The sequence below is a fragment of the Melozone crissalis genome, unplaced genomic scaffold, assembly GCF_028551555.1.
Source record: "Melozone crissalis strain CALT ecotype California unplaced genomic scaffold, PUWL_Pcris_2 ptg000007l_1, whole genome shotgun sequence".
Taxonomy (NCBI): Eukaryota; Metazoa; Chordata; class Aves; order Passeriformes; family Passerellidae; genus Melozone; species Melozone crissalis.
Window position 1 is genome coordinate 7,484,245 of NW_026535785.1, and position 12,565 is coordinate 7,496,809.

A 12,565-nucleotide genomic window follows, 5' to 3' on the forward strand; every position below is an offset into this window, starting at 1 on the left:
GTGGATGTAGACACTGGATAAAGATCAACAGGACTGAAGCTAAGAGGAACTGGATTTCCATGGCCATCCACAGCCTTCCTACCAAGTCAGGCAGTGTGCAACCAAGGCAAGCATGGTCTGAGACCATTCAGCTCATGTTTGCCCCACACTGGCACTGGTTATTAAAGTGAGACTTTAAAACATTGCTGTTGCCTAAAAATCTGCAAGATACTGCTGTGCTGCCCAAACCATTGCCATTAAACAGATATGACAGAAGCATTAGTGATTTTTATGATAATTCCATGGAGACATTTTCATAATCCTGTAACATAGCAAAGGAAAAGCAACAGTAAAGGACCACCCACCTAATACTGCCAAGCTCAAACAGCACTGATATCTTGACAGAAAATTCAAGATGGGCAAAGAGGTGTTTTAAGAGTTAACTTAAGTTTGAGAGAATAGAAGAGATTGCTTCATACAGCTAAGATGATGAATTAGAAATTGCTTCATACATTGGAAACACTGCTGCAAAATGGGAGCTAAGTAATGTTTTGCTCCATGTTTAGGTCCAAACATGAAAACTCCAGAAATTTTACTGACAAGCTTTTAAGTAAAAACTATTTCTTAGAAAACAGGAAAGGCTTAGGAGACAGCTTTAACACACTGACACAGAAAATAATAGATATGAGCCACTGGGTTAGAAAGTGAGATAGCAGTAGCACCCAGACAGAAAGGAGTGAACACAAAGGCAGGTGGCAGAGAGACAGGTGTTTACTCAATATTTGCAAATGCAGGAGATGCTACAGATAGATGAAAATTTAAAATTTTTCCATTAACCACAAAGATCTTCTACATCAGCCTGCACCATTCAAAAACTTGTAGCTGGTAAGCAGGATAACAGACAACTGCCAAAATGCATGATTAAATATCACTTGCCAGAGCACTTGTGATGAGCCCAGGCTCACTGTACCAGAGGTGATACATTAACTATCACACTTGAGAACAGAGTATGATCTCCTTCTCACAAATGCAAGTTAAAGTCACATTCTACTGAACCAGAAACTCACTTTTGTCCTTGAGGCATCTCCTTGGTGGTTAGAGGAGACCATTGGCTGTGTAGTGTGCAAGCTAAACTAGAGCTTACAGGAATATAGACTGAGGAAGGAAAAAAGTCAATTTTACTTCCATGATTCAGATGCAAGCTAGAACAACTAGCATCCCTCTGCCACAATTCCATTTTGTTACTGAACAAACCAGAGCAGCACACTGGGAAGCAGAGGGTTGTACAAAACCTCTGGGAGAAGATACCTCGAGACTGCTGGGCTATTTCAAGCTTTTCACATCAGCTGAACCTGCCCCATGTGTTTCCACCAACTGTCAGAGACGTGCTGAGGCTGCTGCAGCCCTCTGTTTCCCTGCTGCTCATTTCAGGTCCTGCCTTCCCCTAGTGCTGGCATTTGCTGGATCCCACTGAGCTGTCCAAGAAAAACAAACCAGTCAAAGGTCAACCCCAAAAGGGAAAAGTTGTTCAATTTCTGGCCAGCTCAACTCCCTGAACCAGTTTGTGTGGGGTGGGACAGCAGAATCACATCAGCCCTGATGAAGGCTGTCAGTGGCTCAGAGCTAGCATCACTCCTGTAATGCACACACACGGCATACCTATGTTTTGCAGCAAGACCACAGTTTTAAAAAACCAAGAACATTGAACAACAGGGACAAAGATAAATGGTACCTCTAAGAGACTGAATCAGTGCTGCAATGGAAGGCAGCCAAGCAGCTGTACCAATGGAGCACAGGCTCCCTGGGAACAGAAGCCTTTAATAACAGAGATACAATGCTACAATGCTGCTGCTTTGAGATCTCCTGATACAATCACACCCATTTCATTCAAGAAGCTGCACAAAACACAGCAGGCACAGGGCTGAGAGTAGAAAGGTGGTCAGAGCTCTCAAGTCTGGAAGAACAGCAGCATTTCAAATGCTGCTTATGAGCAGCTGGTACTCACGTGATGAAGTCCAGAAAACTTGCCAGGGGCTCGTAGGCGTGGTTCCTCATGTGACGGAACTCCACCACCATCTTCTCCTTCAGCTTGTCGTCAATGACGGACACGGTGAGCGGGGACGCCTCGTTGGCCAGGAAGTTCCCATAGTCTGTGCTCTGGAGGTGCAGCTTCAAGTCTGAAAATAAAAGAAAAATTACACCCTAGAGGGTTTTGGACTGGATTTGGTTGGTTTTTTTTGGTTTTTTTTAGCATAGCCAAGAATGCTGGTCAGCACTTCTCAGGCACTCTCTTCTCTGAAAGATCACCTAGACAAATCCCATGTGTTAGGTCATATTTGCTCTCAGTTTTATCATGGACAATCCAAATGCAGGAAAAGATCAGTGTTTCACCACATCAGCCTTGCCTCATCTTAAAGAGAAATCTGTGACACCATCTGTGTAACTGAGCACACACACTGGTGCCAGCAGCTCACTCTGCTAGGTCAAGGTGGAAGCTTACTGATTTTCTAGGAGGTACTAGCTAGAAATCCAGGGGGAGAAAAAAACCAAATAACTTAAGCACTCCATCTAGCCAAAAGGGCTCTGGGTGCAGGCTCCTCACAGCAAGTCTCCCCAGATACTAGTGATGTGCAAACATTTGTAAAGCTTTCAAAACAAAAAGGACAGAAACAGCAACTTAGAAATTATAAACCATCTTGGTCTTACATTATCAAAGCAGCCCAGCTAACTGTGCTGGTAAATAGAATTCAGGCATTAATAGGTAGAGAGGGGCTAGTGAAGATGAAGACCATTTAAATCCACCTCCCAGGGCAGGCAATCCCTGCCCAGGATGGAAGAACATGCTCAGAAGTCTTCCCTTTCTCCAGTTCCAAGCAGAGGAAACCTTTGTTTCCTCTCTTACCCCTGCTTGCAGGTCAGGTGCCCAACCAAGCTGCAGTCCTGGCCAACAAGCAACCACAACATGCTGAGTTCTGTCAAGATAAAAGCACTGTTTGAGCCAAAAGCATTTAAGTGTCTCTGTGGAAAAACTGAATCCAGAAGTAAGGAACGTCACACAATACTACTCCTCAAAGCTCTGCTAGCTGCATTGGTACACAATGTTCATCTCCCTTCAGCTTCACCTCAGAGGGCCAGTGAGGCAAGCAAGCATCCTCCCAGGGATTCAAGACCTTTGTGGGGTAAGGAGAGGAGCTGGAAGAGTTGAGTCAAACCAGATGTGAACTCACCATCCAGAGAAAACAAAAGAAGACATTTCTCCCCGGTTTTTCTGAAGCAGCATTACTGAGGCTGCCTTTCACTTCCACTGAGCCACACAAGTCCTCAGCATTATGGCACAAGCATGCACAGCACTGAGGTCAGAGCAAGCACTCAGCCTGCTTTGAGGAGTTTGACCTTTTGACATTACATCCAGCCATGGAGAGCTGGAGAGCTCCTCCTCAGGCTCAACCTGAGCTTGTACAGCTTGATACTGTTCTCAGCCCAAGGGATCAGGGGTCAAACGGCTTCCAAGCCAACTGACTCTTCTGGGTATTTCCAAGGAGTTCTAGTAAAAATGGTTTTGACCCAGCACTCCATAGTTACAAAGATGTTCCTACTGCTCAGTGTTACAGAAAACAGCTGGAGTTTATAGGGAAGGAAAATAAAGGCCAGAGACTTAAATACCACTCAGTTTGTCAGGTGCTCAAGGCCAGGTTGGATGGGGCTTGGAGCAATCTGGTATAGTGGAAGGTGTCCCTGCCTGTGGAAGAAGGTTTGGAACAAGATGGTCTTTAAGGTCCCTTCAACCCAAACCATTCAATAATTCTATGAATCTTGAACTACTTCTAATGAGTTTTTGTCCCACTTTTTAAAGCTCTTGAATGATGAACATTGGAGTCTGAGTGGAAAATAAGTTCGTGACAGATCAGGACTTTACTAGTTTGCTTTTAGTAGAAACTGGAGAAAACATGGAACAAAATTGATCAGTTAATATGTTCAATGAATATGAGAGAAAAGGTCCTGGTAAGAGTATTATACCCATAAGGTCAGATTACAAGGGAAGGCACAGGGAACTGCAGTAGTTGCATTCATATACCTCCTACTTGCAGTTCCCAGTAGTTGTGCAGAGCTCTAATGGAAGCTAAGTCTGCCCAAAAAGGCATGTGATGTTGTTTTGCAGCATCCAGGACTTTGGAGAGGAAGCAGCTATGGCATATCCTCCCAGATCTGCCTTGGGTAGGGAAGCTGCCAAAGCTTGTTTCCTCAAGTCCAGCACCATTGGTTTGTTTTGTTGTCATCACAACCTGAAACTCTGCTTTTGAGGTTGCAAGCAGCTCCTCTGCTATCATGTCACTAGATGCTACAGACTCAGTGACACAAGAAGGAGTTTGCTGTACTTCCAGGAAGTCAGAGCTGCACTGTATCTAGACCAGAGGCACACAGGCTGCACGTTGTGCCTTGCAGGCTCTCCAACAGCTCTGAACAAGCTCCCATGAGCTGCTTGGCCGGAACATTTTGCCCTGCTCCATGAAGGGGTTGTGCCCCCAACTCCACAGCACAAGAGCCAGCACATTATGTTGCAACTGGAATAAGGGCCATGTTTATATAACACTTGGAATTCATTTTTACAAGGAAGGCCAGCCACAAACTGCAGAACTAAACTTTTCTGAATCCTTTAGCATCCAAGCAGACAAAACGGAACATATTTTCTAAAAATTGGACCGGATTGATGAACCCTGACTCAGTGCATCCCACAGTGCATCAGTGCTTTACACTAGCCTGTCCTCCTCCAGCTGCTGGGCTAGTCACCAAGCTTCAGCCAAGAGGGTTTGGGAGCTTTTAATAGGACTATTCACATGTCAAGCTTCTCAGATGAGAGCAAACGAATCCCGTGGTTTCACAAACCTGCTGCCAGAAGAGCTGTCCCAGTAGCACGGTGACTAATAAATGGCCTCACTGCTGAGCAAGCCCCGAGCTCTCCAAAAGCTCAGGTTCCTCACACAAGCTTGGACTCAGCTGGAGTTGGCCTCTGGCAGCAGGAGCAGCACCGTGGCAGGGGCAGCTGCCAGAGATCCCACACGCTGCAGGTCGATAAGGCTGCAAGGCTCTGCAGGGCCTCTTCCCCAGCTGCTGCTGAAAAGGAGGGAGAGCTGCAGCTGCAGCCCAGCCCCTCCCGATGAGCTCCTCCAGATCCCCACAAACTACAGCACACGGCCTCAACCCAGGGATTGATTTTAAGAGATACATTTGCCTGTTCTGGCATATTTCCAAGAGGTTCACACACTTTATGTAACAGACTGAGCCAGCCTATGGCAAGGGAGCACTTGAATGACCACAAAACTTTTGTTCTCTCTCCTCCACCGCAAAATCTAGGAAATTATGGCCAGGTCACTGCTCCCATAAAGTTGCCTCGTGCAAGAACACAACTGTTTGTCAGAATGACAGTCTTTTTCAGCTGGGTAGGGTAGTGCTTGGGATTGCCATGACATGTACTTACAGCCACCTCCTATCAACTCTCAGATCAGGCCCTCTGGTTTTTATGCAGCTGCCTGTACATGAGCCACAAACACAACCAGAGCTTAATCAACACACTGCTATGCCAACACCTGGATATTTCACATGACATCTTCAGAAGAGACTTAATATCCACACTAATGCAACGATCCTCTCCTACAAGTTTGCTTTGACACAACAAGGAACCAAGCCATTAGTCTGTCAGACATCTGTCAGTCAAGGCCTCTCCTGTGAGCCCTGCTCAGAGTGATCCATGGCCCCATCAGCTCAGACTTCCAACCCTTCCTTCTTTCCTGCTGTAACTGCATTGCAGAGCTCTGAATCAAGTAAAGGGCTCAAACACTTCCAGGCAAGGACTGATCTGTCTTCTCACACACAGGAGCAGAAACAGCTCCCGCAACTTCTGAGCTGAACTGATGTTTTCACAAAAATTATCTGCTGTGACCTCGACATCTTCCTCCAAAACACCTGGGGCCACCACCGCCTATATAAAAATTCAAATATCATTTGCCATCTCCCAGGCTGGAGGCAGTAAGGCAGCTGAGGGATTACACAGCAGTCTGCAGATGAGCTACATCGCCCACGTCCCCCTTCAGGAGACTGCAGTCATTACCATTTGCCTTGTTGCTGTTTGTTTGGTCTGTTTATAGCCACCTCAGACACTCCTGAAGCTGATTCTCTGAAAATCTCGTTCAAGAAGAACTCAGAGACCCTTTGTTCCCTGCAGAATTTAAGACCTTTCCTGTGGTTGCACACCACCAGCAGTGACGTGCTACCGCTTCTTTGTTGTCAGGGAGCAAATTCATCTGAGCCACAGTGAGACACAGAGAAGCATCATCTTTGGCTCTTTCCTCCACCAGCAGCTCACCTCTGACTTTTCACCCGTTTGAGATGCCCTCAGCACCAAAGAGCAGCCTGTGTTTCTAGCTCATCCCTTCCTGGGACTGAACTCATTCCACTCAGAGCTTCAAACCCAGCACAGCCAGGTTGTGTTCCATGAGGAGCCACTCAACTTGGCAGCCCCTTCCTAACCTGTCCAAAAGGCAAGGTAACCCCTCCTCATCTGCCTGCATCCCCAGTAAGCTTTTTTCCCCCTCCAAAAGCAGACTGCTCTAAGTCACTCTGTAACCTCAGAAGCCCAGTCAGGACATCAGCCCAGCAACTAGTGCAGGGGATAAGGGAGAGACAACAAATCACTGAGAAACTAAAACAAACAGGGCAGAAAACAGTCTCATGCTGTGGGAGCTGACAGCTGAGGAAAAACAAGATGAAAGCACTGAGTGGCTGCCGAGCAGCAATACCTGCCAGGAAACCCAGACAGCATCATCATCTCACAAGGGGCAGGACCCAAACAAGGGCTGAAGCTACACCACTACTGAGAAGCTGACCTCAGCTGCTGCTTGAAGTTTAGCTAGGAGAAGCCATGAAGCAGGTCTCTGCCTGGTAAAGGAGGCCAGAACAAACAGCAAAGAGCCTCTGCTGAACCCTGCAGGAAGCCAGTGACCACAGTGTTTGTTTGCCACCATGATCTAGCAGGCTATGGAAGTGCCATCATTTTTCCAATAAATGATGTTTTCCTGAAGCTTGATTTAACAGGAGAGTTGATGAAACAGCCACAGCCAGTGGTTACACCCATACAGGATGCAGGACAAAGCACCAAAATTAGCAGGACAGCATTTTGGACACTGCTTTGTTGCTACACAAGAAGTGAGCATTCAGAGGACAGGAATGGTCTGTACTTTCTCAGATCTCACCTTGCCTGTAGGCTCTGCCTCCTTTGGCAGGAGAAATCCCCTGGGGCCAGGGGTCAGTCCTGCTGCACAGTGCCAGCACACAGGAGTCAGCTTTTCACACAGGGCTCCAAGATGTCAGGAGAGTGACAAATCATCCTTGTGTGAATGTCAATGAAAGGTCCCCAGCACACTAAGGCCTGGCTTCTACAGCCCCCGAGTTGAGACTGAACCACTCTTGGAGCTCAGGATGGATCTAAGCATGGCCACACCTTGGGACCATCAAGTGGCCTCTCTCTGCTTGGTAGCACAGTAAAGGATCTGTGCTGTTCCCCCTTCACACAGGGGAATATCATGAGCTCCACCAAAAGCACTCTTGGAGTCAGTCTGGAGCTCTGCAACACCCTCACACAAGAGAGGACACACTGCCCATGTGGTGAGGCTGAAAGAGAAGCCTCACTCCAGCCTTCCTGGGGCCTAAACTCTAGGGCCACAGTGATAAAAAAAAAAAGAGACAGGTAGCACAGCCTCCCTTGCTCTTCTCTCATGAAAGGAGATGTGCTGAACACCTCAAAGCAATGCAGCCTGCAGGGGAGAAAAAAGATCCTTGAGACAATGAAAACAAAAGCCCACACTGCACACAGCCTGGTGTACAGAAGACAAACTCCATGGACAGATCCCACTCCTCCAAGTGCACACCACTGTTTACAGGGTATCCCAGCTGTGCCAGCTGCATGGACAGAGGCACAGACACCCACAGAGCGGTGGTGCTGAGATGCAGTTTCCAGAAGGCCTCTCCCAAAAGAGGCCCACAAGCTTGAGCCAACTCCTTGCCACTCCTCAGCCTCATCACCTAGCTAGAAGGTGACACATCCTGCTGCTGGATTTCACCCACCAATCACCTCTACAACACAAGTCAGAAAGAAAGCAGCTCTCTACACTGCTGCGGTGGAAGCAAGAAGTAGTAGTAGCAATAGGATGCTCATGAACACTGACCTAAGGGTAAAGACACTCCTGGTTCAGGGTGCTTTTGTGCACTTCTTGGGCTCTGCATGCTCTTTGCAGACCAACAGTAAAGCCAGTTATAACCAACATTCCAGTCCCAGACTGAACTCTGCTGCTTAAAAGCATCCCCACTGCTCAACTGCATCAACAGCTTTTCATTCTCCTGACAGAACATCAGACCCCTGACAGGCCACCACAGCTTGAAGAGCTGTAGATGTCTCACCAATCTTCTGACAGTAGAAATCTGGGTGACTCCTAAGTTTGGTTGCCCCAGACAGATTCCAGTTAAGCACAGATCCACGCTCACAGCACGGGAGCAGGGGAAAGCAGCTCCAGGTCCTTCACTGACACCTTGTGTCAGAAGCAGGAACTGGATACAGCAGCGACCACCAGGGAGGTTCCAAACGCTCCCAGCCCATGACTGCTGCTGCACAGGGCCTCGGCTGAGGAACAACCAGAGCACCAGGACTTTTGGAGCTAAGAGAAGGCATTAAACATGTTATTGCTACAGGATTTAAGAGAAAGCTTAAATCAAATCAGCTCTCACACACACACCCTCAATCCATGCTTTTCTGCACTTCTTAGGGCCAGCTCAGGAGCCTGCCTGACCACAGACAGCCCATTTGGCTCTCTGTTCCTAGCTCAACAATGGAGAGCTTGGACCAGATTACCTTGTGATCAGACAAGCAGAGACAACAGGGGATCATGCAGAAAAGCATGATTTCCTCCCTGCCAGCAGCACTAAACTGCCAGCCTAAGTCCTGAAGCAGACAAGTCAATCCCTTTATGCTTCCACACTGATCTGGGCACACCAGAGGGAGCAGCATTTCAGACCTGGAAGCACAACATCCTCCAAGCAGCCAGATACCCAATTCTCAGGGCCAGACCCAGAACAGCCTCGGTCCTTCAGGCTTTCTATATGGCCAGGGCAAACACTTGCTCCAGGACTGGGACCAACTGTAGAGCCAGACATCTGAGAGGCAGCAGCAAAGACTAAACAGAGAGAAGAGGAGAATGTATCAGTAATTTATGGCCCAGTACTTATTTTGGCTGCTAATACATCAGCCACTGCCTGGATTTAGGGCAGATGTGCATCTGTTAACAGTCAGTAGAACACAGAAAACAAATACTGAAATGTGAAAATCAGCACTAAAAGGACAGAGGAAAGAAATTGTTTGACCAGAGACCTATGTAAGTAATAAAGAACAATGCTCCTTTGAAGAAAAATCCCTCTCCAAAAGGGCATGGTGAGCCAAGGGAAGGAGTAACAAGACAGGCAGTGAATTTGGAAGAGCCTCCAGGTCCTGAGTGAAGCGTGACCAAGAGCACAGCAGCTGCCACCACACAGAGCTGCTGGGGACAGAACAGCAACAATGCCATGGCAAACATATGGGAACGTGACTCATTCCAAACACAGCCAGCTCCACTCCAAGGGAGAACCACACAGCTTGGTTCAGAAACTGAGAAACAGAGAGAAAAGAGAAGCTCCAAGTACAGAAGAACTCCAAAGAGGAAGTTATCTGCAGGAAAGGTGAAAAAGTTACAGTTCAGAGCATGCTGAGACTTGTGACTACCAGGAGAGCAGAAGTCACTCCCACTGCTCTATTCCAGGCCCTGGGCTCCACACCAGGAACGACAGTGACTGCTGCAAGCAAAGAGCTGGAAAAAAAAAGAAAAGTGGAAAAAGAGATTCTGTCCTAAGTAAAAATATACTGGGGATTTTTAAGGTAGAGACTGGGCCAAACACTGTTCCATTCTATTATTACCTGGAGCTGCTCACTCCAGGTAACCTACATCCAGGGTTCAGCAGGCCAGGGATTCATCTAAAGTGTCAATGCCAATTAACCACTCAGCAATGATTGTCTACATAAAACTGACACTTAATTTTTTTTTAAAGAAAGAATGAGCCAATAATTATAGTTCCACTGATCAAAACAACCATCATATTTTGATATGTGTGTTTCTAGTTTATATCAAGACAGGCCTGGTTTTAATCTTTGTGATTTGTGGTCCAGGTTCTGTACACCAAAGAGTGAAAACTGCCAAGCAGGTCACTGATCAGAGGAACAGTTTAGCACCAACTAATTAAGATGATGAGCTGACCACAGGTGATGATAGAACTGCAGAATAGTTTGGGTTGGAAGGGACCTTCAAAGGCCATGCAGTCCAAGTGCCTGCAATGAGCAGGGATATCTTCAGCTAGACCAGGTTGTTTAGAGCTCCATTCAACCTGGCCTTGAATGCTTTCAATAATGGGGCATCCACCACCTCTCTGAGCAACCTGTGCCAGTGTTTCATCACCTCCATAGTTAAAAAAGAAACCCTCACAGTTCTGCAAGTTTGTGCACAGTGATCTAGAAAAAAAGATGATGGCTGGAAATCAGAATTAGCCTCAAAAGAGAATACCAAATCAGAGGCAACAGATAATTCACTGGTGAATTTACTCAGATGTGCACTAGATTTTTTCCCACTAGTGATCTTTCAATAACAGCAGGTACTTTCCTAGCTGACCTGATGTCCTTAAACACTAATCATGGATATCAGGGATCTTAGGTAATACCAACAACCTTGTTTCAGGCCTTAAAAGGCTTCCTGCCCTTTAAGGAGCGAAGGCACAAACGTCTCACCAGCAAGGCCTGTCAAAACCCACCAGGCTCCCAAAACCCGCAGGGTGCAGCTACACGGCCACCTCAAGGAAGCAGCAGGAGCCCAAGTTCCCTCCCAGCACTGCAGCAGCTGTGCAATCACACGGCCGGGCTGACCGGGAAACTGAGTCAGCTGAGCGGGGTGAGGGGCCAGGACGGAGCACCGACCAGCCATGGGGTAAAGAGGGAACAGCTCCTTATAAACGCCGCTATCGGATCTCTTCCCCACTGCCAGACAGCTCCTTCCCTCCCCTCGTCCCCCCACAGCCCCCCACCATCTCCCCTCAGCCCGAACATTCCCCTCAGGATAGCGGGGAGGGGGGGAGGGGGCTGTCTCCGCTTGCCTCAGGCCTCCACCGCTACTCACCCTCCAGGCTCTCACACTGCACCAGGTTCACGTAGTCGCCTTGCCGGAGTATCCCCGCCTTAAAGCCGCGCACCAGCCCCTCCAGGTAGCCGTTATCCACGTTGAAATAGAGCTCCGGGAAACACGACATGGCGGCAGCGGCGGCACAGGCAGCGCTACCGCCCGCCGCCTCACGTGACCGGCCGCCTCACGTGGCCGCGGCCCCTTCCCGGCAGCCATCGCGGGGCGGGAGCGGCCTGAGGGGATGGCGGCCGCCATGAGCCCCTGCCCGCCGTGAGCCCCTGCTCCGGCTGCACCGCGCCCGGTGTGAGCCTCCCCTTCGCTCCGCCTAAGCCGCCGTGAGCGCTATAGGCACAAGGGAAATACGCAAGTAAAGTTGGCAGTGTCGCCTGCTGCCGAGACACCGCTTCTACTAGTCGGGAAATACCTAGCCAGTTAAAGGGCTTTTCCAGGAGCTGCTCTGGAAAAAATAAAATAGTTTTGTTTGATGTAAAGGCGTTGCAAAATGTGGGATATGTCAACGTTATATTAAGGCAAGATGGTTTTTGATACAAGACCTCTGTGTACTTTCAACCCTAATCAGGAAGGAGACTTAATCAGTAGAACAGGCAGCAGCCAGCACCCGTCACTCAAGAATATCCCAGAGCAAGCTTTAAGGATGCAATAAGTCAAGATGGTGATGTATGGCTACAGGTACATTGTAAACCTAGTGAAATACTCGAGGTCCATGTATCCTAGAGCTGAACTATCTGCATTGTAACACCAAAAATCACACCTGCAGGGTCAAAAATATCCAGAGCTGAAGGTCCTTCCCCTGAGCATGAGTAGAAGTTACCTGGATTAAGTTGCATGATTCCTATGGAAATTACTAACCAATCTTAATAGAGGGGCTGTCCTTGTGAAGTCACTAACACTGAAGTTCTCTGTGTAAATAATGGCACAGAAAGTCTGGTGGGGTGTGCTGGATTTGTGGAACAGCACTGAGCACTCAGGCTGGGGCAGCTCTGAAATGAACAATCCATGTCTCTGTGAAGTGTGTCATTATCAGCTTGGTGCACAGCAAGGAACAAACTTGATTTTGTGGGTAACAGCAGCATAGCCAGAACATCACCTGGGGTAGCCCTACTGCTGAAACAGCACTAAAGGACGCAGGAAAGGCACATGTGGTTTGATGAGGACGTGTGGACACTGCCCAGCCGTGCACAGCCCACCCTCACCTTGCTGCCACCCCCCGAGAGCCCGTCACACCATCCCCACTCTGCAGAGGCTTTTGCGAAGGGCTGGTTTATTGGAGCTGCAGAGCAGGAGGCACACGCAGGGGCGGGCAGCTGGCAGCCCCTGGGGCG

The 12,565-nt window shown here is 48.3% G+C and overlaps 1 protein-coding gene across 1 annotated transcript in view; it reads right to left on the bottom strand.

Annotated features, from left to right (window-relative positions):
* ATP6V0D1 (ATPase H+ transporting V0 subunit d1) overlaps nt 1–11,398 on the bottom strand; it is a 33,700-nt gene extending 22,302 nt beyond the window's left edge. The window contains exons 1-2 of the mRNA XM_054269357.1: nt 11,220–11,398; nt 1,985–2,156 (exon numbers count right to left, since the gene is read on the bottom strand). Coding sequence (XP_054125332.1) covers nt 1,985–2,156; nt 11,220–11,349 — 302 coding nt within the window. The 5' untranslated portion in view covers nt 11,350–11,398. The remainder of the gene's footprint in view (nt 1–1,984; nt 2,157–11,219) is intronic.
* Between the last annotated feature and the right edge of the window lie 1,167 nt (nt 11,399–12,565).